Source organism: Petromyzon marinus, assembly GCF_048934315.1.
Source record: "Petromyzon marinus isolate PM22_M1 ecotype Great Lakes invasive population chromosome 68 unlocalized genomic scaffold, UKy_Petmar_22M1.pri1.0 chr68_unloc.1, whole genome shotgun sequence".
NCBI classification, from domain to species: Eukaryota; Metazoa; Chordata; class Hyperoartia; order Petromyzontiformes; family Petromyzontidae; genus Petromyzon; species Petromyzon marinus.
The window spans coordinates 6439465-6467141 of record NW_027422597.1 but is presented as its reverse complement, the minus strand read 5'-3'; the positions used below and the strand labels follow the sequence as shown (position 1 = coordinate 6467141).

The window sequence follows — 27677 nt, the reverse complement described above, 5'->3', positions numbered from 1 at the left end:
CCGTTGTATACACACAGAGGCCCATATACTCACACACAGACCATACATTCACACAGAGACACAAACTCACACAGAGAATCGCAGACTCAATGCATCTGTAATAATCGTTTTTATATTCCAACCACATGTTGTATACGGGCCCCTTTTTCCATCTTTAATATCAATAATATTTGCCGATATATATTTTTTAACCGAAATAATGAATGAAAAACACAAACCCAGTCCCACAGCAAACAGCATGTGGAGGTCATGAAAGGGCCATTGAATTGAAATTAAATAAATAATAACTCCCAGGGCGCAGGAAAGGTTAACGACTGTCTACAGAATCTCCAGATATCCACGGTAGGACAGTGACAAAGTATGTTTTCTCTCTCTCAAGAGTCAGCCAGAGAGAAAGAGAGACCCCGGCCGCCTTTGTCTTCCCGCAGCACGAGAAAGGAATTTGACCCCTAGCGAGGAGTTGCTTGTGGTTGCAGGGAGGGGGCCATCTGTGACCCACGGGTGAAGGGATGCCTTGGGGAGGGTACGGTGGAATGGGGGGGACCAGGATGGTTTAATGGAATGACACACACACGAACGCACACGCACACACACACAGGCTACGCCCTCCATGGTGCAGAGCGGAGATGTTTTTTTGAATATAACGGATCAACCATCATTTCAAAAGTTCAGTTCAAACAAGGCACAGCGAGTTGAACAGGTCGTCAGCTCAGGAGCTGCAGAGCAGGGGGCACGAGCGGCTGGCTCCAACGAGCCCTGCGATCAACTGAGAATGGCGAGCCTCGCCAAGTAACAATGTATCAACGTGAGTGAGATTCAGAGCTGAAAGGCAAAGTATCGCTTAAAGACCTTTATTTCTACATAGAGTGCCGGCTCTACATCAAGTCCAGCTGCAGCGCGACCGACGCACCAAGCAAGAGCTTCTGCAACCAGCGGCCAAGCGTTTGCCGACTTGAGTCATCCAGTAGTGGAGAGAACCTGCTGTCAGCGAACCAGCGAAGAGTGCGTGCGACTTGAGTCATCCAGCAGTGGAGAGAACCTGCTATCAGCGAACCAGAGAGAGCGTGTTCGAATGCCTCCACAGAGAGAGCCCGTGAGTGGCGCAGCTATTACAGCAGTGGAGAAAACCTTCTGTCAGAGAACCAGCGAAGAGCACGTTCGAGCTCTCCACAGAGAGAGAGAGAGCGTGCAGCGCAGTCTTCCAGCAGCGCAGAGAGCCTAACCAGCCGCCCGTGAACAAAGCTGCAACAGTGAGCGCCATCTACCGACGAAATACCGCGACTACAGCACCGTGTCAACCCGTCAATCTGCAGCAGCACTGAGAGCGTTCGAGCAGCACCAGGAGAGGGCCGTGCCGGCGAGCTCATCCCCCAGCGGCGTGAGAAACGCCGAGCGAGTTCAACCAACCATCGGTCGTATATCCTCCCCCCACCACACGACAAACCTGGCGTCTGCTTGATGCAAAGAATTAATTAAGTGGCAAAGAAGACACACAACACGCATATCGGGATAAATTAGGTTGTTCCAAAAAGTTATCTTTGGGTTTCAAGAAGAGTTGCCATTTCAAGGTGATGCATTAAATATCAACTGATCCGTGATAAGAATTGACTTGAAGGTCTATGAATGAATGCGGTACTGTGTGGGCAATTTTCAAGTATACGAATTTGCATATTATAAAGTTAAGATTTTTGTTACAATAGCGTATGCATGTTTTTTTTTTGCTTCTCTCTATCTCACCAACTGGGCTCGCGTTACGCGGGGGAAGGAATCAATGTGCTGTTATCAAAGTGAAACAATGCAGTCGTGATGATACTGTGTTGATACTGTGTTGGAATTCCAAGCCGAGAGTTGCATCTTTTAGAGTTAAGGTTTACTAAAAAAAAATTTAATGCAGAAGTTGTTGTGTGCTCTTTCCTGAAAATTATGCGTAAGAACTGTATTCTGCGTTGAGGTATGAATCTGGAGACTTGGCATAAACACACTAATCCATACTCAATAAATGTTAAAGCGAGAATAATTGTATCATACTGATCGATAATACGAAGTTAACAGCGAAGCCGAGTTTAATATGACATGCTCACAGCACCTGCATAACTTCATATGATGAATTGCATTATCCCGATTGATAGCCGACCCTTGTCAACGAGGCGGGGCCTAATTGTCATAACGGCTCGCATTAGCATAATCACACACACTAGCATAAAGTAATACGATTATATCTCAAATTAGCATAATTTATGCGCATAATTACATCAAATAACACAATTTCGGATAATTATGCAAATTTCAAATTTAATTTAATTTGTATTATTTTCATCAAAATTTTCATAACCTACATATACAACACACTAGATGCTGTTGCATTCACCACCAGGAATAAAGACAGTTAATTGATTTTCTAGAGTACAGAATCATTGTACCCCTATCCATTACACTGCTACTATATAAACACATTCCATTTAACGATTGCTCAACATTGCACCCCGACACTATAAACACAATCCACAAGCAGGGTGAATACATTGATGTTGGCTTCACGCCCACAGTGGTAGTTATTTTATCACCCCTAAAAGGTTGTGAGGAATTACACGCACCAACGTTCTAATCGAAGCAATGCACTCCAAACCACTGTGCCCACCAACTAGTTACAGATGTAGCACTGCGTGCAACAGTGATTATGGTGTGATTGTCGTGTGTTGTATCAGATCTCTACGGTGTTCACATTCATCTTTCTCAGGATTCACGACTCAGATCCACAATCGTCACTGAGTCACCAACTTTACCCCACACGTACAGCCCAGGATACAGGGGTTGAGTGAAGGTTTGGTAAAATGAGTGTAACAGCACCATGGAGTCGATGCTGTAAAACGACAAGAGTCCCGCGTCCCAATCCAAATGAACCCCGACTCTCTGCGGAGGCTCTGGCACTGACAGTAAGGTCTCTACCCCGCCATGCCACACTGATAAGCTGTTGTTATATTTCTGTAGACTCCAGGAGACATCACTCCCTCCCAGGAGGTACTCAGGACCACTTCCTCTCTGTGGGATTGTCCCGTATGCGACTGCAATCCGACACAACCACGCACTGCTCCCCACGTCCACCTCCCAGTAGTGCTGACCCGACGAGAAGCTCTCGGAGCACAGAGCTTGTCGATAAACTTCAAACCTTTGTGGGTGATGGGGGCGACCCTGGGAGACACCGCTCCATGTCACCGTCCTGAGATCAGAGGAAATCTGGAGTTCGTTGTGGGCTGAGTTTGTGTCTAGAGTTGGTGAGCATCCATCTGTGGTAATGACAGTGACGACACTTGCATGCAGTCACAACAATGTGTGTACAATAGCAACACAAGCATTACAAGTACCGTGTTCAAATGCACATTGTGTCCTGTATAATGATTTATATTATAGTAATAATGCAATAATTGAAATAGGGAATAAATGCGCAAAGATCATAAAATTTATGGCAATATGCATACTGGTATGTGCACTCAAATACTAATGCATACTAGTATATGTGGAGAGGATTAGTAAGGAGACATGACGTCATACGCGCGGTGAGGTGCGAGGACGTCATGTCACCTGGGGGTACTTGAGGGGGGCCCCGTGACGAAAGGGGGTCGTTGTGGGAGCCCGGGATAGAGAGGGGTTGAAGAGATAGCCAGTACTAAGGTTGGGAGAAGTCTGCACGAGCCAGCTAGGGTTAGGTGGGGTGCTGCTCTCCTCGGTCGGGCAGTGTTCGTTAAGCCCCCATCCCGACTCGAGTGAGAGAGCCAGAGATAGCTGGGCTAGCGGCAGAGAGAGCCAGAGATAGCTGAGCTAGCAGCAGAGAGAGCCAGAGATAGCTGAGCTAGCAGCAGAGAGAGCCAGAGATAGCTGGGCTAGCAGCAGATAGATCCAGAGGTCCCCGTGAAGGACCCAGTGTAGGGGCATCTACCTCTGGTGCAGTTATTGCTCCCTTCTGTTAATAAACCGGCGCAAGTCCTTACCTGGAAACCTGCCTCCGAGTCGTCGTTCACCACACAACATATGTATACGAATAAACTCTGCCTCGTGGGTCCCTAATCCACTGGATATCTGAGCCTGTCCCAAGCCTGGATTAAAAGGAGGGTCAGGCAAAAGGGTGCTGATACTTCAGCCATGAAGAAAAAGATTAAAGTAATCCAATGCATACGACGACCACATAAGAAGGATACCGGCTCAGACGTCACCCGGGTCAACAAGGTCCGCATCCTTGTTCACATCGGCAATAAAGGGTAATCAGGAATGGCTGGAAAAGTAATTTAGCCAAAGTGAATCCTACGCTGGAGAATACAAGACCAGAGATGTCTACAAACTAATGAAGAGCACAGATAGGAAATGGCAACCAAGGCAAACAGCGATAAAAGCCAAGGACGGTAACATCCTGATGAACAAACAAGATACAAAAAATAGATGGAATGAGTATTGCAGTGATCTGAATATGGATACAGAACAAGATAATAAAGAGCTTCTGGATGAACTAGAAGGGATATCCCCACCACTAAGGAATGACGAAAATTATAACATCTTGTACAAAGAAGTAGAAAAGGCAATACAACATTAAGAAAAGCAAAAGTCCAGGAGTGGAAGGCATAAGAGGAGAAACCATAAAAGCTGGAGGTAAGGAACTTATGAAAGACATCCATGATCTGTACAAGAAAATATGGAGAGAAGGCAAAATACTGGAGCAATGTACAAAATCCATATTTGTGGCGATACCCAGGAAATGAGATCTCACCAATTGTAGAAATTGCAGAACCATTGCACTAATGTGCCACATGGGGAAGATACTAATGATGCTCCTATTTACTTGATTAAAGGCACACACTGAGGACAATTTGGTGGATGAATATGCAGAGTTTAGGAAAGATAGGAACACAGTAAGCAAATCTTGATGTTACGGCTCATGCCAGCGAAAGCAAAGATAAAAAATAGGCTGGTTTATAATTGTTTCATCGATTTCCTGAAAGCATTCGATTCGACTAAGCAATATATAACATGGGCAAAATTAACATCAAATGGAGTAAGGAAAATGCTTACAGATTATGCAGAATATAGTTGAAAGGTCAAAGACAGTAATAAAGTTTGGACTTAACATAGGAGAATTGTTCCTAATAACAATAGGTATGAGACAGGGAGAGCCACTATCACCAAACGACTTCATTACATACTTGGAAGGAGTGATCGATGCCACTCAGGACAACAGCACAGGAATATATGTGCAAGGAGAAAGAATAAATAACCTGAGATTCGCGGACGCCATATATTTGATGGTAGAAAGCTGCGTAGCACTGCAGGATAGGGTTCATACACTGAATAGGTCAGAAAAGGATTCAGGACTGAGGATTAATGTGGAAAAGACAAAGACGAAGGTGTTCGGAGGGGACGATGTTGAGAAAGAATTGATAATAGAAAACAATTTAGATTGTGAATGTAAAGGAATCGGTATACTTGGGAAGTGTGCTGACATGGGACGACTGCACAAAAGACATAAGATCGAGGATCTCAAAGGCAAAATAAGTAATGGCAGAATTCTATAATACCTGGAGAAGCAAGAAAATCAGCTACAAAACCAAACTGAACATTTTCAGAACATGCGTGTCTAGTCCAACTTTCTACACCTGCGAGATTTGGAAACTCTAAAAATATTGACAGATATAAGATATTGGCACTTCAAATGTATTGCTACAGAAGGATACTTCATCAAAGCTCGACTCAGAGAGTGACCAATGTAGAAGAAAAAGGTTGGACATACAAGAATACCTGATGCAAACAGTGATGAGAAGGAAACTGGCACTATTTGGACACATATGTAGGATGGACAACAGGAAAATTCAAAGTGTGTTCTGAAAAATGATAGAAACAGGGGAAGAGCTACGAGAGAATGGCTTGACGACGGTGTTATAAAATATACGAAATGGGCAGTGGACACCTACTGAATATCTGCCCATGGAGCATTATGATGATGATGCACACATATATTACCGAATACTAGTATGTGTACACAAATACTAATGCCGACTAGTGCAATAGGTTACTTGTGTGGGGGTCATGTTCATCTAAATTCTAATTAAGCATCCACTTTCCTCAAGCAACTTCGTACCCACTACAAAACGCGTGGTCATCAGTGTCTAAATGAGCATGACAGGACTCGAACGTGCTCCATTCATGGCTTGCAAATTCGCCCTTTTGCTCTCAAGAAACATTTTCACATTGTTGTTTGCAACTCTTGATGAATGAGACCCTTCGTGTTATTGACTGAGACCCTTCGTGTTATTGACTATTTTTTGTACAGCACCTTTGTACCTGTTTCATGAACTGAATCTATGCAGGTCCCCCTTGCAAAAGGGACACGATGCATTAATGTACTCAAGCCTGGGAAAAATAAAGGATACCCTGCACACGAGTAGGATTTGTTGGCAATCCAGTGTCTGTAATGGAGTCTAACGAAGGTCAATGTGGTAGAGGTACATACCGAGAAAAGGCAGAAGTTTCGATTGGACGCCTCCCACTGAGATGGCTTTTGCGAGGTTCAGACAGCTGGAGATGGGGGCTGGGTCATCCTGAGACCCCTGAGAGACTGAGCTCCTGTACTCACAGCACGGGACACACAGAGTCTGAAGGTTTATTTCTCTACAAAGACAGATATCCCCAGTATAGCCTTAACCGACTGTTGGGGTAAGTGCTATTAGAGAGCACCTATGAAAGCTGCTACGGCACACAAGAGATGGGTGGCCATCACCACACCCGGCCGCCTTTGTCTCCGTGGTGGCGATGTTTACACTATACAGGTGCTAATTGGAGGCTGAGTCGACCTAGGGGAGACCCAGAACGGGTTCAGATAACAGAATTGTCACTAGTGTTGGCCGCGAGCGGGAATCCAACTCAGGTCGCACAGCACGGGACACATAGAGTTCAATGGGGGTCCATGTCTCTCCACTCAACAAGAGACAGAGTGTAATGAGGGTCCGTGTCTCTACACACACAGCACGAAACACACAAAGTCTAATTAGGAGTCGTGTCCTACACACGCAACACGAGGCACACAGAGGGTCCGTATCTCTGATGAGGTTCCTTAAGGAGTCAGGGTCGTTCTTTACCTCCTTCAGACAGCTCGCTCTTGCTCCACAGCACTGAAACTGCGATTATTGAACATGGAGTCTTGGCTGCTTAAGAAGTCTCACTAAAAGTCCTCAATAACTGTCCGTTTCTGACCAAACAATTGGATTAATAATAATTGTGGAGTCATTCACTCGTGGCCATGGTTAATATTTTCAGTCTGGATTTGATTCGGTAAATGGTAATGACACAATGTATTTATGGTATGAATTTGATCTGGATGATTGACAGTTAATTAAGATATTAACTAATTACCTTTGCTTCAAAAGGTAACAAATATAATATAGAGGGCATCCCCGATATACGTCGGGGCTAGGGACTGAAAAGTTTCGACTTATAACGAAACGATGTATCACGATAATTTTTTCCCCAGAGGAATACATGCAAATGGGGGAAGGGAGGGTAAGGACCTATGCGATGCAGAGCAGAGCAATTTCTCTCATTAAAAAAAACAATGGAATATGGTAGGGAAAGGATCATAACTTAGGGAAACGTCTTCTTTGGTTCTTTCGGTAAAGTCACGTAGAATTTATTATTTTATTCTCATTCTACGTGACTTTACCGAAAGAACCAAAGAAGATGAATCCTTGCAGTCACGAAAGCTTTAAATCGAAATTTAGGGAAACGTGTTTCGTAACTAGCAACTAAAATTCCTACATTACATGAGACAAATCCAGGTACTGTGCATGTACTGTACATGTACTATACCGTACAACAGAATGTACACATTTCTAACCAATTCTGAGTTCAAGAACCTTTAAACATCATTTACACTTATCAAACATTTAATTGAAAACCATTTAACGAGCATTGCGAAGCAGCCCTGTACACTTTAAAGCATTTTCCTTTTTTTAGTAGAAAACGTATGTGAAATGTTCAAGCAATGACTCAAACAAAAAAAACAAATAGTGAAAAAGAGCACAGAATCTTAAACAGCATTTAAAAAACAAAGATTTACCTTAAACTATAATTTTAAAGATCTTACTTTGAGGAGTGGATGAATTGTGCGACGATATTTTGCGAAAGTCCACGCCGATTACAATGAGCACTCGCAGCGCACGCGAGAGTACACGATGGGACTGAGAATAAGGTGGAGTAGAGTTCAGCTGAGCCGAGTCAAAAATAAAAATAAACATAATCGTCGTCACTGGTTGTTGGCCATGAGCAGGAATTGAACTCGGATCGCCGGGCTCTTAGAGTGGCGTGCTAACTGCTATGCACCCATACACAATGTTTTCGACTCGGCTCAGCTGAACTGAATCAAAAACGACGTATGTGCGGGGACATTTTCCGTTGTATTCCTCAAGTCGGTGACGTGAGTGTGAAACGACATATCGGGACGACCTGTACAAGCTACATGCAATGACATTTTTTCGGAAGCACATCACGACCATTCACTGATTTGTCCACCAGGCGGCAGACAGAGCTCGAGTTTGAGTCTGGGTTGGTACTGACCTGAAATTCTCATGCACGGAATTCTGAAAAACACAAACCCACATTTTACATTAACATTGACATCCTAAACAGATGCCCCATCACGAAATTATCAAATACCTGCAAATGGAGAATGGCGAAAAACATAGTTTGTTTTACTGGACACGGACGGACCTCTACAAATGATAAAACGACTCGTTACAGGTCTAGCACCTAAGTTAATGGTTAGATAACGTTTACCAACTGACATATTGGAGTTTTGACAATGGTGAAGTTGTATTGAACAAGTCCAAATCTGATTGTCACATGGAAGCAAACTTACGTCTATTTCTGGACACCACATATTCCACCCAGATCGAAAAACTTTGAAATTAAATTGCCTACAATGTTAACGTCTCGCAGAGTGGTGACCCTCTTCTGATTGTAGATTAACCCTCTGATAAACCAAGGCCGTGAGTGAATGGAGGTGGTGCCACCTGTAGGAAGGAAAGCGGGTCCTGCTCGCTGAGGGCGGCGAGCAGCTGGTTGATCTCCTGTTCCAGGTCCCGTGTTCTGCTTTCGTAGCGAGCGATGTCCGCCTGGATGCGGGATAGCACAGAGCGGCCCTCCTCGTCCACGCGCTCCAGCGCCTCCCTCTCCTCCTCCCTCAGCTGCTCCCTCCTGCGCTTAAATTCTCTGTTGATCCGCTCTTTGGTTCCATTCAGTGACTCCTATGCAGAGATACCATGATGCGCTTTGAAACAGTACACAACACAGTGCGATGTGACTTCATAAAGAACATCGATGCAGCCATGTCTCCTAACTTCATACAGAGAGGCAGGTGACAGTTTTTTTCGAACGTGGGGAAATTCAATGCATGAAAGGAGATTCAAATAAATTATTCATGGGCAGTCTTAAGCCAATGTCTCTCTGTGTCCATAATAGAGGGTTTTCTTTGGGTTAGAACGTATAAATGTAAATATTTCGTTAAACCCGCCATCACCCGACCAGTGAAACGTCATACTCAAATTGTACAATTGTTGGGTGTACTCTCTAACATACCGATGTGCTGAACTAGTAACTACCGTATTTTCCCGCATATAGCCCGCATACGCATATTACCCGCAGATGCATATACCCCGCAAAAATAGCATTTTGTTTTTAAAAAAATTCAGATAACCCGCACCTCCATATACCCCGCATGCATTCATATCTTTAACGTCGTTACCGCAGCTTAATTCTATCATATTAATATGAAGTTCACATTTGTAATATATTCCACTATTAATTGTTAACATTAAAATCATAACGTGCACAAAGAAAACAAACTAACCGGAAACGAGTGAACTTAAAACAGTAAATAAGTAACAAAAGTAAATATCCAATAAATAAGTAACACATAACTGGTAGGTAAGTACAGTTTTAGCACTGGTAGATTGTGCACTGCGCAGATAATAGCGGCACTACGGTGACGCCGTTGCCTCGCCCCCAACCCACCCACCCACCTCTCTCTCCCCTCAGCTGCCACATCCCCCAACCCCCCACCTCTCCCTCCCCCCAGCTGCCCCACCCCCCAACCCCCACCTCTCTCTCCCCCAGCTGCCCCATCCCCCAACCCCCACCTCTCTCCCCCCAGCTGCCCCATCCCCCAACCCCCACCTCTCTCTCCCCCAGCTGCCCCACCCCCCAACCCCCACCTCTCCCTCCCCCCAGCTGCCCCACCCCCCAACCCCCACCTCTCTCTCCCCCAGCTGCCCCACCCCCCAACCCCCACCTCTCTCCCCCCAGCTGCCCCATCCCCCAACCCCCACCTCTCTCTCCCCCCAGCTGCCCCACCCCCCAACCCCCACCTCTCCCTCCCCCAAGCTGCCCCAACCCCCACCTCTCTCCCCCCAGCTGCCCCATCCCCCAACCCCCACCTCTCTCTCCCCCCAGCTGCCCCACCCCCCAACCCCCCACCTCTTTCTCCCCCCAGCTGCCCCACCCCCCAACCCCCACCTCTCTCTCCCCCCAGCTGCCCCATCCCCCAACCCCCACCTCTCTCTCCCCCCAGCTGCCCCTCCCCCCCAAACCCCACCTCTCCCTCCTCCCAGCTGCCCCACCCCCCAACCCCCACCTCTCTCTCCCCCCAGCTGCCCCACCCCCCAACCCCCACCTCTCCCTCCCCCAGCTGCCCCTTCCCCCAACCCCCACCTCTCTCTCCCCCCAGCTGCCCCTCCCCCCCCAACGCCCACCTCTCCCTCCCCCCAGCTGCCCCACCCCCCAACCCCCACCTCTCTCTCCCCCAGCTGCCTCATCCCCCAACCCCCACCTCTCTCTCCCCCAGCTGCCCCACCCCCCACCCCCACCTCTCTCTCCGCCAGCTGCCCCACCCCCCAACCCCCACCTCTCTCCCCCCAGCTGCCCCACCCCCCACCCCCCACCTCTCTCTCCCCCAGCTGCCCCACCCCCCAACCCCCACCTCTCTCCCCCCAGCTGCCCCTCCCCCCAACCCCCACCTCTCTCTCCCCCAGCTGCCCCACCCCCCCAACCCCCACCTGTCTCCCCAACTGCCCCACCCCCCAACCCCCACCTCTCCCTCCCCCAGCTGCCCCTCCCCCCAACCCCCACCTCTCCCTCCCCCCAGCTGCCCCACCCCCCCAACCCCCACCTCTCTCCCCAGCTGCCCCACCCCCCAAACCCCCACCTCTCTCTCCCCCAGCTGCCCCACCCCCCAACCCCCACCTCTCTCTCCCCCCAGCTGCCCCTCCCCCCCAACCCCCACCTCTCCCTCCCCCGAGCTCTCCCGTTGCCGGTAAACAGTGCGCGCACTTCAAACTGTCGTTTAATTGTACAAAACGTGATAACGTGCAATTTTAGTGTGAGTGGTTTATTCAGCAGTGCTTTAGTCAATGGTAAGTGTTGCGTCGTGGATAGTCCTACCACAAAAAAATGTAAACGAGTCACACGTGTAAAATATTTTTGGGATAGCCCGCACCTCCAAATACCCCGCAGGGTCTTGTTTTGTTTGTAAAAGTGGTATACCCCGCGGGTTATACGCGGGAAAATACGGTAATTGGCATGTTTTGTTTACGTGATAAACCTTACTAATTGGTGGCAAAAGCCTACTACATGTTACACTCTCTCTGTGTATCTGTATTGTTTGTGTCTCTGTATCTGCATGCGTCTGTGTATCTCTCTGTATCTACATGTGTCATTGTGTTTCTGTACCTACACAAGTCTGTGTCTCTATTCCTGCATGAGTCTGTGTGTGTGTCTCTCTCTGTGCCTGCACGTGTCTATTTGTACCTGTAGGTGTCTGTATCTCTCTGTATACCTGCAGGTGTCTGTGCCTCTGTAGCTACAATACCTGCCTCTCTGTACCTGCACGTCTGTGTCTCTGTACATGCAGGTGTCTGTATATCTCTCAGTACCTGCACGTGTATGTGTGTATTTCTATACCTGCACACGCTTGAAGGCGCCCTTGAGCTGCTGTGTCCGTGATTCTGCTGTAGTCTTCTTCTCCTCTCTCATCGTCTTCTCGAGTCTAAACACCTCCTTTACATGGGGGAGATAAACACCCAATATTTGGTATTACCATCATTATCATCATCTGGCACATGTCTTTAAACCAAAGCCTTGTAGGCAGGTTTTCTGGATCGCCCAGAGATAATCATCGCTCTTTTGAAACGTCCAACCTCCCAGGCTGCGAGGGGATCTTTAGGAGGCATCACAACAGTCGTGTCTCAAGTAGGTGGCTGGATCACAGCGTGGTTTATTGAGGTGGTGCCAACTCACATGCTCGTGTTTTCTCCAGTTTTTTCCCAACAATGTAATCTCGGGTAACCAATAACCATAACCCCCGAGATATCTACAGCACACACTTTGTATGAAAGTGCAGCAAACACCAAAACTCAAATCCTAAATCTTAAAGGAAACCAACCTAAGTTCAAGAGTGGTATCAGGAGTACAGACAGCTCTGATGCTGGCAGGGCTGCTGCTTGGGTGTGTTCGGACAAGTTGGACAGGACTCAAGGTTGGGAGAGCCATGTGATGATGTTCATATTACAGTGCTCTAACCACTACACCACCGCTCTCCAATGCAGGAACAACCACACCCTCATACACAGGTTAAACATTTATATATAAAAGTAAAAAAATGTGTGTGGGTTTGTGTGTGGTCACGCGCTTGGATATCCAACGGTGGGGTTTACGTAAAAAAATAGCCAGGTATCATGCCGTAAGACCTATTTCTTTTTCACATCCGTCAACTTTAAATAAGTGTAATTACCGATTTAGTGCGATTTTTGCACGCTTCCCCTTTATTTATTTATTAATTTATGACGCCTGCACGACCATACCAACTCACGCGCTATTTGGTGGGTCGGACGGCCCATTCCAAGTCGCACGCCTTTGGTGGGAGTGAGGGGGACATTTTCTTTCGCGTTAAAAATGCTATAAAAATACACTAAACGCTGTCCTTAATTCTTCACTGTGTGATGTCCCTCCCACCCCGATGCGTGCAGTTATTACTACTATACAGTCGCAAGATGCTACCACTATAGAGCGGCCAGGGAGATCGTGGCTGGGGGAGGGGGGGTAGCAGCCCAACCCCAGCCTGCCAAGGTTCCACCTCGGCCAGCTGGACAATCTAGGCGAGGCCGGATGCTCTGTATGGGACTCGGCCACACCACGCCACCCTGTCAGGTGAGTACTTTGTGCTATACAGTCGATAAATACTGCTATTGAGTCAGTATGTACTATTGTAGTGATAGCAGGTACCACCACAGTCAGTATGCACTGCTGTAATATAGCAAGTACCACCACAGTCAGTACGCACTGCTGTTAGATTTTTAAGAGTAGTTTTGAAATATTTTTAAGACCCGGGCAACGCTGGGTACTTCCCGCTAGTATTCTATAAATGGAGTGTATGTGGTACGAGTATTTCTAAGAATATCGATAGGAATAAATATATTCAGAATAACATTGTGAGCAACAGGAAACCCAATAACATCAAAATTAACACTATAATCGGATAACAATATGAGGAATATTACCAGCAACAACAACACCAACTACAAACATATTGATAATAATGGTGATGATTATTGACGTGAATATCCTTTTTTGGGATGTTTGACTTCAGTTTCTGTAATATTAAACCCAAGTGCTCAGATTGCACACTGCAATCTGTACCCATGTGATTGCCTCTGGCAGGGCTTGGCATTGGCAGGAGTAAGCGCTCTATACATGAAACTGCCGACGCCAAGTCCCACCCAGTCTGCTGGCTATGTGGTCTTAGTCCCGCACTGTTGCTCCATTTCACCTGTCAATAGCCTGACTGGCTAACACTCTGGTGGTTAGCCAAGCTTCACCGTGGCAACGTTCAACCACAAGCCAATGTTCTGTCAAAGAATGGAACACACAGCGTCTATATTAGCGGCAAGTTGTAATTTTCGATGTAAATCTAAATCTGCTCTTCCGACAATCAAATCCTGTCTGACGGCCTTGTTTCTCACATTGAAATGGTCTTCCATTTGCCTCCTTTAAGTCCATGGTCAAAGCACTTTAGAAGTATCTCAATTTACTCCGAATTTCTCTCCACCTATCATTGATAATCACATGTACAAATCGTATTATGTGAATTGCATTTTACATCGATGCTAGCCATGCCACGAAGTGCTTTGCCTTATAAATAAAGCAGGGAATACCCTGTTATTACATCCATTCAAATCAACATTCTCATCTTCCGTGTCTCTGCTCTCTATTGTGTGCCAGTTTTACAATCCGTATTGCCCACATTGAATTGATTGAACGTCACAATACTGGCAAAATATGAGTTCCCTCATAATAAAATATGAGTTACCTCAAAATATGCAAATCTAAATAATATAGACTTTCGCACTTAATACACACGAGAATGCTGTCGTCACACTGTAGGATATTGGGTTACAGCAGCGATTTATACCTCACCTGTTTTGACCATTGAGCATTTTCCACTGTAATGACCTCATGCCCTGTATGTTCCCCAGCCATGGTGCAAAATGTGCAGACCAGGCTCTCATCCTGTTGACAGTAAAGAATGAGCTCCTGTCTGTGCTGCCGGCACCGTCGCTCCCCCAGGTTCGCGATGGGATCCACCAGGCGGTGTTCTCTTAGCCTGGGATTGTCCAAGTGTGGCCTCAAGTGCGTGGCACAGTAAGACATCTCACATCTCAGGCAGGTCTTCACTGCAGGAGTCTGACCGTTTCTGCAGTGGTCACACACGACGCCCGTGGTCATCACATCTTCAGCTCTGAGCTGCTCTGCCAGGTTGGCGAGGGCCACGTTCCGCCTCAGCTGGGGTCGGACAGGGAAGGCCGCTCGGCACTGCGGGCAGCGGAAGCTGCTCGCCGTCTCCCAGGCGGCCTCCAGACACTGGATGCAGAACGAGTGTCCGCAGCTCAGTGTGGAGGGGCAGACGAACGTGTCCAGGCAGATGGAGCAGCTCAGCTCACTATCCACACTCTCACTGGGAGTCGCACTTGCCATGAGCTATGTGCTTCACTTGTATCACTCGCTGTGTGGCTCAGATAGACGCTGGATCAGGAACTCTTATAGCGAGAGTAAAGAAGGAAGTAAAAAACCTAAAATGCTTTCAATGGTATTGGCATCACGAGACACACCCTGGAATGTGTGTGTGTAAGTGTGTGTGTGTAAGTGTGTGTGTGTAAGGTGTGTGTGTAAGAGGTGTGTGTGTAAGAAGTGTGTGTGTAAGAGGTGTGTGTGTGTGTGTAAGTGTGTGTGTAAGGGGGGTGTGTATGTAAGTGTGTGTGTGTAAGTGTGTGTGTGTAAGGTGTGTGTGTGTACGAGATGTGTGTGTGTAAAGTGTGTGTGTTTAAGAGGTGTGTGTGTGTAAGTGTGTTTGTAAGTGTGTGTGTGTAAGGTGTGTGTGTAAGAGGTGTGTGTGTGTGTAAGTGGTGTGTGTGTAAGGTGTGTGTGTAAGAGGTGTGTGTGTGTGTGTGTGTAAGTGGTGTGTGTGTAAGGTGTGTGTGTAAGGTGTATGTGTGTAAGAGGTGTGTGTGTAAGAGGTGTGTGTGTAGGGTGTGTGTGTGCCTGTGCCCTAAATAAACAACTACGTCAAGTTGTACACGGATACTGTACACACTTCTCTAGATTCAGCTTAAAATAAACATTTATCGAAGGAATGTATTCCTTAAAAAAACACTGATCTAAATAATAGAGCTTTTTTGTTAATACAAATCAGAGACTCAACCGCGATGGCTCTGTTGTGAGATCAGTATTGAGAGTTAATCCCATTCTTCCACAGCTTAGAGCATAGGCGTCTTTGCAATTACCACTGGACTATGAACCCGGCAGAGACCCGAGTTTGATTCCCGCTCACGGTTGCCACCAACACCACCATGATTGGTTGCGATTATCTGAACCGGTCCTGGGCCTTCTCCCCTAGGTCGACTAAGCCTCAAAGGAGTACCTACTGTAGTGTGTAGTAAACATCGCGACGGAGGAGAAAAAGGCGGCCGGGAATTGTGCTGGTCACCCACCCCTTCGTGTGCCCTGGCGGCCTTCATGGCCGCTGCTGCTCACTAATAGCACTTGCCCCAACAGTCTACTAATATTATGCGGGGGCTTTTTGTGAAATCTGTTTTCATATACGGTGGACCCTTGAATTTCGCAGTTTTATTGTTCGCGGTTTCGATCTATCGCGGGTAATATCTTAGTGTACTAATTTAGCTATCTCGGAGGTTAGCTCTTTGGCCTTTCGCGGCTTTACTCTACATGTAAGTATTGACTGATATCGTGGTGAAGGGCGGGCAAGGGATGCAAGGCAGTCAGTGGCAAATCAACCTTTGCTGTGCAAGAATCTGGCAGGCAAAGACCCCCAGTAACACACTGTTGGGGCAAGTGCTGTTAGCGAGGACCTCTGCAGGCCTGCACGGCACACGAGGGGGGTGGCGATGTATATACAATTCACCAGGAACTAATTTGATGGTGAATTAACCTAGCGGAGGCCCTTGACCAGTTCAGATAATCGTAACTATTGTTGGCCACGAATCGAACTCGGGTCACTGGGTTCCTAGCGCGACGCGCTAATGACTATACCGCCACTCCCCATTTCAGGAACAACCACACACTCGTACACAGTTTCAACATATTTCCAGTAATTAAGGGTATGTGATACTGTACTCGTAATGCAAAGAATATTTCTACAAATATTTTTGCAGAAAAACATTGGCAGTTGCAGGAAACACAATCATGTTCATATTAAAACTATAATCATATAACAGTAATATTACCAGCAACAACAAGCATGTCCATAATCATGATGATTGACAAAATACCCTTGAAAAGCCTCAACATACTGTTGCCGGCATGGCACATGAGGGGGTGGGTGGCAATGTTTACACATCGCACCAGGTATTCATGTAAGGCTGAGACGACCTAGGAGAGACCCATGACCAGTTCAGATAATCATCACTGGTGTTGGTGGCCATGACCGGGAATCGAACTTGACTCACCAGGTTGGCAGAGCAGCGCGATAACCGCTGCACAACTCCTCTCCACTCGCGGACAAGCACACACTCTCACTTTGGATCATCATTATTGGTAAATAAAGCATTTTCAGTAGTTATACTACTATTTATCGTCTAGGAATATTTTTTGTATTGGGTTTTTACATGTTCAATTTAATTTTTTGTTTTTATTTTATTTGGCATACAGTACACCACTTATTTAAATTGTGATGTGTCTATTTTTGGTTGCCGTTGACCTAACGCCATTAAACAGGTGAGGCTTAATGATTGGATATCACGATTTTGGCTTTTGCGGAACTTTCCAAAAACATAACTCCCGCGATATTCAAGGGGCTGCTGTACTGTATGTGTAGTATCGACCGGCAGGGAGGCAGGATTGTTGAGGAGGCACCTTCTTTATTAACACTCTTAGGTTCACAGATTCGCCCTCGTTCCTTCCGAGTCGTATAGCCTATCCTAGACACAACCCTGACCGCGTTACACTGACGGCGTCGACCGAGACAGCCAACAACTATCCAGCCCGCCAATTATCGAATGAAGGCAGCAGCAACGAATGCAGCAAAGATGACAGTGACGACGAGACGAGTCCACTTTCCAGAACCGGCAGCCCGGAGCTCTCGCTATCCGCTGCTTTTATCCTACTCGGCGCTGCCTGGATCCACCCTGGCCATGCCTCGCTTCTCGAACCCACTAGCGGGTTCCAGAGGATTTCAGATGAGGTCTTCCATGACCCTTGCCCCAGTTACTTTGCCCTGCCGGCACACACACCGTGTATATGCTCAATGGCGTGTGCGCTAACTGTCCACCGCAGTTGCTGCTGCTGGACAACAGTCGGCGCTATGCCACTACAAATGTATAGCCTCTGTGTGTGTCTCTGTGGGTAGTAATGTCTATACTTCTTTGTGTATCTAGTCTGTGTGAGTCGCTCTGTTTAGTACAGTACTGGATATGGTTATGTGTCTAGTCTGTGTGTACAGCCTCTATGTGTGTCTCTAATCTCTCTGTGTGTAGTTCTGTACATGCTTCTGTGTGACTCTAGTCTGTACATGTGCAGTGCTGTACATGATTTTCTGTGTATCTAGTATGTGTGAAAAGCCTCTGTGTGTGTCTCTAATCTGTGTTTCTATACTCTTTGGTTCTTTCGGTAAAGTCAGGTAGGTATGAAAAAAAAAATCACGATGTTTCGGGTGCAACACAAGCGTCCGTCATCAGGTGGGAAAGCATGGTCTGCTGCTGAGGCAGACTGTTTTCAAAGGTTTGAAATGGGTGTAGCCCAAGGGTCATAAAGAAGTGGCCGGGGCTAGTGATGTTAATGTGAGAAATTAGCATGTAATTGTAAGATAGGAGAGTGGCCTCCTCGACGAGGGAGTGCAACCCAATAGGTGCAATCTAAAGGACATTTGAGCATGAGAGTGCAATCCAAAGGCAAGAGAGTGCAATGCAAAGGACATGTGAGCATGAAAGATCCAAGAGAGAGGCATAGAGAGAGAGAGACAGAGAGTCCGAAATAACAGCTGACATAGGCAGGTAGGATGGAAACATCACAGTCAGTTAAGACTTTACCTGTTTAATAACGTATTTCCAATGATTGCTCAGTTTGTACCCATCCTCTCGGTTGAAGTTATGTCTGTGATTATATATCTGAATGGCTTCATGAAGAAATCTCTGAAGGTAGCCGGTAGGTTTGCAGAGTACCTCCATCTTCGAAAAATACATTTTGTGTGAGCCCATAGCGTTAAAACAATGATCGGCAACGGCAGATGTATTGGTCCTACCGTGTTTCAGATCTGCCTTGTGTTCACGAATGCGGTCCGAAACATGTCGTTTCATTTCCCCAATGTAACTGCTGCTGCAACCACAACTCAGTTTGTGGACACCAGGGTATTGCATGTCAGCAATCACATCCTCTACAGATGAGATTAAATCACATAGTTTGTGTACTGGGTTGAAACGAACCTGGATCTTGTGTTTGTTTAAGATTTTTGAAATATTTTTGGTAACCCCTGCTATGTACGGTAAAGTGATGGTTTTGGTTGGATCCTCAGAAGGTTGTCTCCGCATGGCTGGAGAGACAGCTTTGCGGATTGTACAGTCCGAGTATCCGTTAATCCTGAGGGCTTGGTGTATGTGATCCAACTCACTGGCTAGGTGGTGCTGGTCGGAGATGCAATGGGCCCTATGGTGTAGTGTTTTGATGAGGGAATTCTTCTGGGCTGGATGGTGGTGGGAGTCAGGCTTTAGATAGGCATTCGTGTGGGTGGCTTTCCTGTAGACCGAATGTCCCAACGAGCCATCAGGTCTCTTCTCGACCAAAACATCCGGGAATGGTAGCTTGCCATCCTTTTCCACTTCCATGGTGAATTTGATAGACAGGTATGTGGAATTGATGTGATTGAGAAATTGGTTCAGTGCTGCCAGGCCATGTGGCCAGATGACGAACGTGTCACCCACGTATCTCTTCCACAAGGAAGGACGTAGGGTGGATTTCTGGATGGCATCTGTCTCAAATGTATCCATGAAAACATTCGCTACCACTGGCGATAAGGGAGAACCCATAGGGGTACCCTAATTGTGTTTGTAAAATGTATTATTCCAGGTGAAGTATGTGTAGGTAAGGCAGTGCCTTACCAAAGTTGGTACATCTAGATTCAGACCTTGTTGGACAAAGTCTTAAATGATTGCAATGGTGTCAGATATAGGTACATTGGTGAACAGAGAGACTACATCGAAACTGGCAAGCAAATCATCTGGAGACAGTGAGATGTCCTTGATTAGAGAAACCAAGTGAGCTGAGTTAAGTACAGCTGAGGTGGACTTGCCCATGAAAGGAAGCAGGATCTCAGAAATAAATCGGGCCAGTTTTTAGGTGGGTGAGTTAATGGTTGAGACGATAGGACGGAGCGGGGTACCTACTTTGTGGATTTTTGAAAGGCCATAAAATCTGGGTGGTCTCGTAGCCGAAGGTTTTAGGGAGCTCTGCTTGGACTGATCGATTAGAGAGGTCGATTTAGTGATGTTATTGTTGATTTTGTAGCTAGGCATTTGGTGGGATCTCTGTTGATTTTGGTATATCTCCCATCATTAAGAAGGTCCTGAATTTTGTTGTTGTAAGTGGTTTAATCCATGATGACAGTGGCATTGCCCTTCTCGGCTGAGAGGATGACAATGCCATCTCTGTTTTTTTTTTATTTAGAGAGTTCAAAACGCTCGTCCTTGCTGATGTTGCTAATGGGTTTCTTAGCGTTTTTGATAGCAGCTATTTCAGATCTAGCAACGTCTGCCGGGATGTGTCCCAAGCCTTTGAGGGCTACGTCGACCTGGGCAATTATATCATCCACTGGGATGTGTTTAGGGGTGACTGCTAAATTCAACCCTTTGGCTAGTACCGATTTTAGGCTGTCGGAAATTGGGATGTTACTATGATTGCTGACAATCTTGTTAACTTCTAACTTTTTAACGTGTGGCTCTGGCTTATTTTTTGACAGGAGGTTGAATTTAGCGATCAAGTTAACTTGACATTTGGTTGACATTGAAGTAGCAGAAGAAACTGAGATGTTATCTACATGGTCCCAATCAGAAGTGGACATTTTATCTGTTAATTTTAAGTGTGATTGTATGAAAGTCTTGTCTAAATTATCAAGTTCAAATCGGAGCAATCTTATTCTCTCTGAGATTAGCGATAGGCTAGCTTTGAAAAAGACCGTTTAGCGTTAGGAGAAGTGACAGCAGCAGATGTGAGTGGAAATGCGACCGGTATTACCTTGTTATCGCGTCATCTCTTGAGAGAGGTTAGCGACTCGGTCAGGTGAGCCTTCTTGTCTCACAGTCTGTTTAAAGCTCTAACAGATGTGTGGAAACCCTCCCCGTAGAGGCGGTCCAGTCTTAATTTGAAGCTTTCATGACTGCAGGAATCCATACTCTTTGGTTCTTTCGATAAAGTATCTGTATGTAGTACTGTACATGCTTCTGTATGTCTCTAATATTGCGCCTTCCATGAAGTACATACAAAACTAAGAAAAGTAAACGATTTTTTTATTTTAACAGAAGGCCCACTGAGCTATATAGTGCTTTTTCAGAAGCGACCTGCCCACAAATGATAGCTCAACGAGGTGTCTTATCATGTGGAAATATATAGCAGCCAAATACTCGAAATGCATGTTTCTAAATGTGGAGGGAAAAACCGGACCCTGAGGAAAATGCATGTGACCACGGGGAGGACATGAAAACTCAAAATACACAGACGTCAGGGTCGGGATCAGGATCGAACCCACGACCTCCATACCAGACGAGGGAGATAACATCTCACCACCACAGGGCCACATCTTAAGGTACTAAAACAAACAGGTATTTGAGATATTTACCGAGGAAGTGATAAGTGTATGTATACGATGTTCAAAACAATCGTATATATAGTGTATAACAAAGTAAATTGACATACAAAAAAACTACTTGAGACGACTATTTTTCGCCCACAAAATGTGAGTTTATTCAAACACAATCTGAATATAAACTCTTTAATTTAGTCTTCAATGTATTATTCGTAGGTGTACACTTGATATGTATAGGTAAGTTGTTGAATGAGTTGGTGCACCAGATAAAGCATGCCGTGAACTTTATACCTGAGTTGGACTCTGAACCTGACCTAAATTGCACTAAACACGTTGCCTGGATGTATCTGATTTGCTTACTAACTGGCATGTGCGGCCACCGTGTGTAAAGTCGTCATAAAACCTCCCTCGAAAAGTTTAGCAAAGCGAGCTAAGGCGATCCTATCTTACCCATGGCTCATCGAACATATCCACTGCACAGAAAGAATGGCACGTTTGAAAATGTTATTGACACGTGACATATGGCTAATGAAATGAATAAATATTTTACCAATCGTGTTGTTTTCATTCTACCTTTGACATATGGCTAATGAAATGAAGAAATATTTTACCAATCGTGTTGTTTTCATTCTACCTTTTTATGGTATACTAGTGGGAAGTTGCCCAGGGGGAAATATATTTAAAAACTTAAAAACATAACATATACATACACAAATACTAAGCTATTGTGAAAGCCCAGCGTGTGGTTTGTCTGTCCATTTGTCCGTCAACAAAATTACAAGTTAAAAAAGTTATAGAAAGTGCGGGGTAAATAGTTGATCTAAAAGTTTCCTGAAAATTGTCGATCCCCCTGCCACCCTCAAAATATTTTTTTACCCCCGCATAGGCATATCATCATAAACACCCTACATACAATACAGTGAGTAGTATCTAGTGACTCTACAGTAGTATTTTTTTACATAAAAGACCCATTGGCATTGTACCGTTTAGCCATGTTACTTCGGGGGAAAACGTTTAACGTGCTACATGTAAAGTTTGCACACAATAACCCTATTAAATTTTGATTTAAGGCTTTCGTGACTGCAGTAATTCATATTCTTAGTTCTTTCGGTAAAGTCACGTGACTTTACCGAAAGAACTAAGAATATGAATAACCCTATTCTTTATAATTCATATAAATATATATTTTTAAGCAATTTAATGAGAAATTAAAAGAAAACTTTGATCATTACCTGATTAATTGAAATAAAACCCGACGCGCAGTGGAAAAAAACACGCTCGAGCGCCAAGAATCGAATCTTTAAATCGAGCAAAGGAAATCGATAGTTGTAGATTTCTTTAGAATCGGCCTATTCCCGTTTAATCGATACCACAAACGCTCATCAGATATAGATTCTCGCCAGTCCTGTATGCGGGTAGACGCCACACACTTCATGGTCACCCCCCCCCCCCCCCCCCAAAAAATATATATACAAGTCTATTTTTATACTTTTACATTGTGTACAGTATGGGAGCTACCCACATGCATGTTGGGAAGTATGCTAAACATTTCGAACAGACACACTAGCGGGAAGTACCCGGCGTTGCCCGGGTCTTAAAAATATTGCAAAACTACTCTTAAAGATCTAACAGCAGTGCGTACTGACTGTGGTGGTACCTGCTACGATTACAGCAGTGCATACCTACTGTGGTGGTACCAGCTATCACGACAGTAGTACATGCTGACTCAATAGCAGTGTTTAACGACTGTATAGCACAAAGTACTCACCTGATAGAGTGACGTGGTGAGGCCGAGTCCCGTGCAGAGCCTCCGGCCTCGCCTAGATTGTCCAGCCAGCCGAGGTGGCACCTTGGCAGGCTGGGGCTGCTACCCCTGACCCCCCTCCCCCCCAGCCACGATCTCCTCGGCCGCTCTGCAGTAATATCTACGGCCTATAGTGGTAGCATCTTGCGACTGTATAGTAGTAATAACTGCACGCATCGGGGTGGGGGGGGGCATCACACAGTGACGAATTAACGTCAGCGTTTAGTGTATTTTTATAGCATTTTTAACGCGAAAGAAAATATCCCCCTCACTCCCACCGAAGGTGTGCCACTTGGAATGGGCCGTCCGACCCACCAAATAGCGCGTGAGTTGGTATGGTCGTGCAGGCGTCATAAATTAATAAATAAAAGAGAAGTGCGCAAAAATCACACGAAATCGGTAATTACACTAATTTAAAGTTGACGGATGTGAAAAAGGAATAGGGCTTGCTCACCGCGGGGCTTACGGCGTGGTACCTGGCTATTTTTTTACGTAAACCCCACCGTTGGAGAGCCAAGCTCGCGACCACACACAAACCCACACACATTTTTTTACTTTTAACTGTGATTCTTAAATACGGTATCGTTAGATTTTTTTTTATTTAATGTAAGGTTAGAACACTTAATCTGTGATGATCTCCAGTGGCCTGATTGAAAATGATCTAAGTTTTGCCCAATCCTAGCCAGCTGGCCTAAAAACCTAATTAACTTACTCACTCAACGGTGGCGTGAGAATTTTCACGACCGAATTTAACACCAATATACAACTTGCTTTTCTCAGAGGGAGCCCCCCTAGTATATGCTGTTTCCAGACAACATTGTGCTATGCGTTGAACGCAAAGGAGTCGCGAAAGATCATCTGAAGATCTGGGTGCAAAGATTGAAGGGAATGGGTTAAGGATCAGTCGGACAAAGACTGAGAATATGGTGGCAAATTTCAGTGGAAATAATGCAGGAGGATTGCAAATTGGAAGTGCCAGTTAATGAAGACGAACGAGTTTAAGTACCTGAGTGCAAGGATGTGTGCTAATGGATGACTAGAAGGAGAGATGAGAACAAGAACAATGGCTGGATGGCTGAAATTGTGAGAGATGACTGGTGTGATGTGCGATCAGGACCGGATTAAGGTTTTGTAGGCCCCTGGGCTACAGGTACTGTGAGGCCAAAAGGAAAACAAAGTTAAAGAAACATATACAATTATTTTTACAAGGCTAACAACAGATAAAATTCAGCGTTCAAGAATGAAATAACTTTTCACTTAATCTCTGGAGGCCCTCCAGCTGGCGGAGGCCCCTGGGATGCAGCCCCTAAAGCCCCGTGCCTTAATCCGGCCCTGTGTGCGATAAGAGGGTCCCAGTTTGGTTGAAGAGAAAAGTGTACAAGACGGTGGTGAGGCCAGTGCTGTTGTATGGGGCCGAGTGTTGGGGCACAAGAAAGAGGGAGGACCAAGCTATGGCAGTCACAGAGAATAGGATGTTGCGGTAGATGTTGGGTTTAACAAGGAAGGACAGGGTGAGAAATTAAGTAGTGAGAAAAAGACTTAAGGTGATAGAAATCACAAAGAAGACGAGAGAGAAAAGGCTGGTGTGGTTCGGTCATGTGGAGAGACAACAGGAAAATTATGTGGGTCATAAGGTGCGAGTGATGCAAGTGGAAGGAAAGAGATCAAGTGGAAGGCAGAGGAAGAGGTGGGACGATGTGGTGGGATCCAGAGGCGGAGCCAGGATTTTCAGGTAGGGGGGGCAACTCCTCCAGGAATGAAAAATGATAGTTGCTAGTAAGGACTTGACTCCGGGCGCTTTTGCAGCCATCGATCGAGGGTCGAATTCGAACCATGTGTGATCGGCATCGCACTCGCTGAAGGTGAATGCCTTCAGGGAAGTCGTGTACTGTATACGCAACTGCGCATAATTCTGAGACACTTATAACTGCTTTGCCGTTACTTATTGCCAATTATGGACTCAGACTATTGTCCTATAATCTCACATAGTCCCTGGCACATAATAACATGCTACACAGTGGCAGTGGGGGAGACACGCGCCACAGTTTGTGGATGCTGGTTGCTATGGCGACACGCGCCACAGTTTGTGGATACTGGTTGCTATGGAGACAGGCGCCACACATTTTGCTGTGGATGCTGGTTGCTATGGAGACACGCACCACAGTTGATGTGGATGCTGGTTGCTATGGAGACAGGCGCCACACAGTTGCTGTGGATGCTGGTTACTATGGAGACAGGCGCCACAGTTTGTGGATACTGGTTGCTATGGAGACAGGCGCCACACAGTTGCTGTGGATGCTGGTTACTATGGAGACAGCGCCACACAGTTGCTGTGGATGAGAGTTGAGGCTGTCAGGTGGAGGCTGAGGGGCCAATTGGAGGCTAAGCCGATTTGTAGTTTGCGCGGAGGGGGTGGGTGCAGGAAAATAACTTTAGTGAAACTAAACGCGTATTCAGCTGAATGCTTATCAAGTGATGCGTCTATAAACGTGGTGTATTGTATTGTGTAGTGTGCGTGCATGGTATGTGTACTGTATATGTGTAGTGTATGTGTGTCTGTGTCGCTTTTGTGTAGTTTGTGCGTCTCTCTGTGTGGATAGTGGTTGTATCGTGGTTAGCACAATGCGCTATGAACCCGGCGACGCGAGTTAGATTCCCGCTCACGACCAATAACAGTAGCGAATATTTGAATTGAGACACTTATAACTGCTTTGCCGTTACTTATTGCCAATTATGGACTCAGACTATTGTCCTATAATCTCACATAGTCCCTGGCACATAATAACATGCTACACAGTGGCAGTGGGGGAGACACGCGCCACAGTTTGTGGATGCTGGTTGCTATGGCGACACGCGCCACAGTTTGTGGATACTGGTTGCTATGGAGACAGGCGCCACACATTTTGCTGTGGATGCTGGTTGCTATGGAGACACGCACCACAGTTGATGTGGATGCTGGTTGCTATGGAGACAGGCGCCACACAGTTGCTGTGGATGCTGGTTACTATGGAGACAGGCGCCACAGTTTGTGGATACTGGTTGCTATGGAGACAGGCGCCACACAGTTGCTGTGGATGCTGGTTACTATGGAGACAGCGCCACACAGTTGCTGTGGATGAGAGTTGAGGCTGTCAGGTGGAGGCTGAGGGGCCAATTGGAGGCTAAGCCGATTTGTAGTTTGCGCGGAGGGGGTGGGTGCAGGAAAATAACTTTAGTGAAACTAAACGCGTATTCAGCTGAATGCTTATCAAGTGATGCGTCTATAAACTTGGTGTATTGTATTGTGTAGTGTGCGTGCATGGTATGTGTACTGTATATGTGTAGTGTATGTGTGTCTGTGTCGCTTTTGTGTAGTTTGTGCGTCTCTCTGTGTGGATAGTGGTTGTATCGTGGTTAGCACAATGCGCTATGAACCCGGCGACGCGAGTTAGATTCCCGCTCACGACCAATAACAGTAGCGAATATTTGAATTGAGACACTTATAACTGCTTTGCCGTTACTTATTGCCAATTATGGACTCAGACTATTGTCCTATCATCTCACATAGTCCCTGGCACATAATAACATGCTACACAGTGGCAGTGGGGGAGACACGCGCCACAGTTTGTGGATGCTGGTTGCTATGGCGACACGCGCCACAGTTTGTGGATACTGGTTGCTATGGAGACAGGCGCCACACATTTTGCTGTGGATGCTGGTTGCTATGGAGACACGCACCACAGTTGATGTGGATGCTGGTTGCTATGGAGACAGGCGCCACACAGTTGCTGTGGATGCTGGTTACTATGGAGACAGGCGCCACAGTTTGTGGATACTGGTTGCTATGGAGACAGGCGCCACACAGTTGCTGTGGATGCTGGTTACTATGGAGACAGCGCCACACAGTTGCTGTGGATGAGAGTTGAGGCTGTCAGGTGGAGGCTGAGGGGCCAATTGGAGGCTAAGCCGATTTGTAGTTTGCGCGGAGGGGGTGGGTGCAGGAAAATAACTTTAGTGAAACTAAACGCGTATTCAGCTGAATGCTTATCAAGTGATGCGTCTATAAACTTGGTGTATTGTATTGTGTAGTGTGCGTGCACGGTATGTGTACTGTATATGTGTAGTGTATGTGTGTCTGTGTCGCTTTTGTGTAGTTTGTGCGTCTCTCTGTGTGGATAGTGGTTGTATCGTGGTTAGCACAATGCGCTATGAACCCGGCGACGCGAGTTAGATTCCCGCTCACGACCAATAACAGTAGCGAATATTTGAATTGAGACACTTATAACTGCTTTGCCGTTACTTATTGCCAATTATGGACTCAGACTATTGTCCTATAATCTCACATAGTCCCTGGCACATAATAACATGCTACACAGTGGCAGTGGGGGAGACACGCGCCACAGTTTGTGGATGCTGGTTGCTATGGCGACACCCGCCACAGTTTGTGGATACTGGTTGCTATGGAGACAGGCGCCACACATTTTGCTGTGGATGCTGGTTGCT

At 46.1% G+C, this 27677-nt stretch overlaps 1 protein-coding gene across 5 annotated transcripts; it reads right to left on the bottom strand.

The window, feature by feature from the left end:
* Window positions 1-835: 835 nt before the first annotated feature.
* Window positions 836-16601, bottom strand: LOC116957991 (E3 ubiquitin/ISG15 ligase TRIM25-like). Of its 5 annotated transcripts, XM_076058190.1 has the most exons (8): window positions 14503-16573; window positions 11992-12087; window positions 9048-9281; window positions 8593-8615; window positions 6494-6606; window positions 3987-4091; window positions 3167-3284; window positions 836-1042 (listed from the first exon to the last, which is right to left on the bottom strand). In XM_076058190.1, the coding sequence occupies exons 1-8, from the start codon at window positions 15058-15060 to the stop codon at window positions 985-987; spliced, it is 1305 nt and encodes a 434-aa protein (XP_075914305.1). In that variant the 5' UTR covers window positions 15061-16573; the 3' UTR covers window positions 836-984. The 5 variants fall into 5 exon arrangements, with proteins under 5 accessions (XP_075914305.1, XP_075914304.1, XP_075914303.1 ...); XM_076058189.1 differs by lacking the exon at window positions 836-1042 and having other exon boundaries at window positions 2046-3284; window positions 9048-9149; window positions 14503-16601; XM_076058188.1 differs by lacking the exon at window positions 836-1042 and having other exon boundaries at window positions 2046-3284; window positions 14503-16553.
* Window positions 16602-27677: the final 11076 nt, after the last annotated feature.

Coding starts and splice junctions, on each gene's coding strand:
- LOC116957991 (XM_076058188.1), bottom strand. CDS start 15,060: ATGGCAAGTGCGACTCCCAGTGAGAGTGTGGATAGTGAGCTGAGCTGC. Junction 12,088..14,502: donor ATGCTCAATGGTCAAAACAG/GTGAGGTATAAA, acceptor CCCCATGTAAAG/GAGGTGTTTAGACTCGAGAA. Junction 4,092..6,493: donor GAAACTTCTGCCTTTTCTCG/GTATGTACCTCT, acceptor CTTTTAATCCAG/GCTTGGGACAGGCTCAGATA.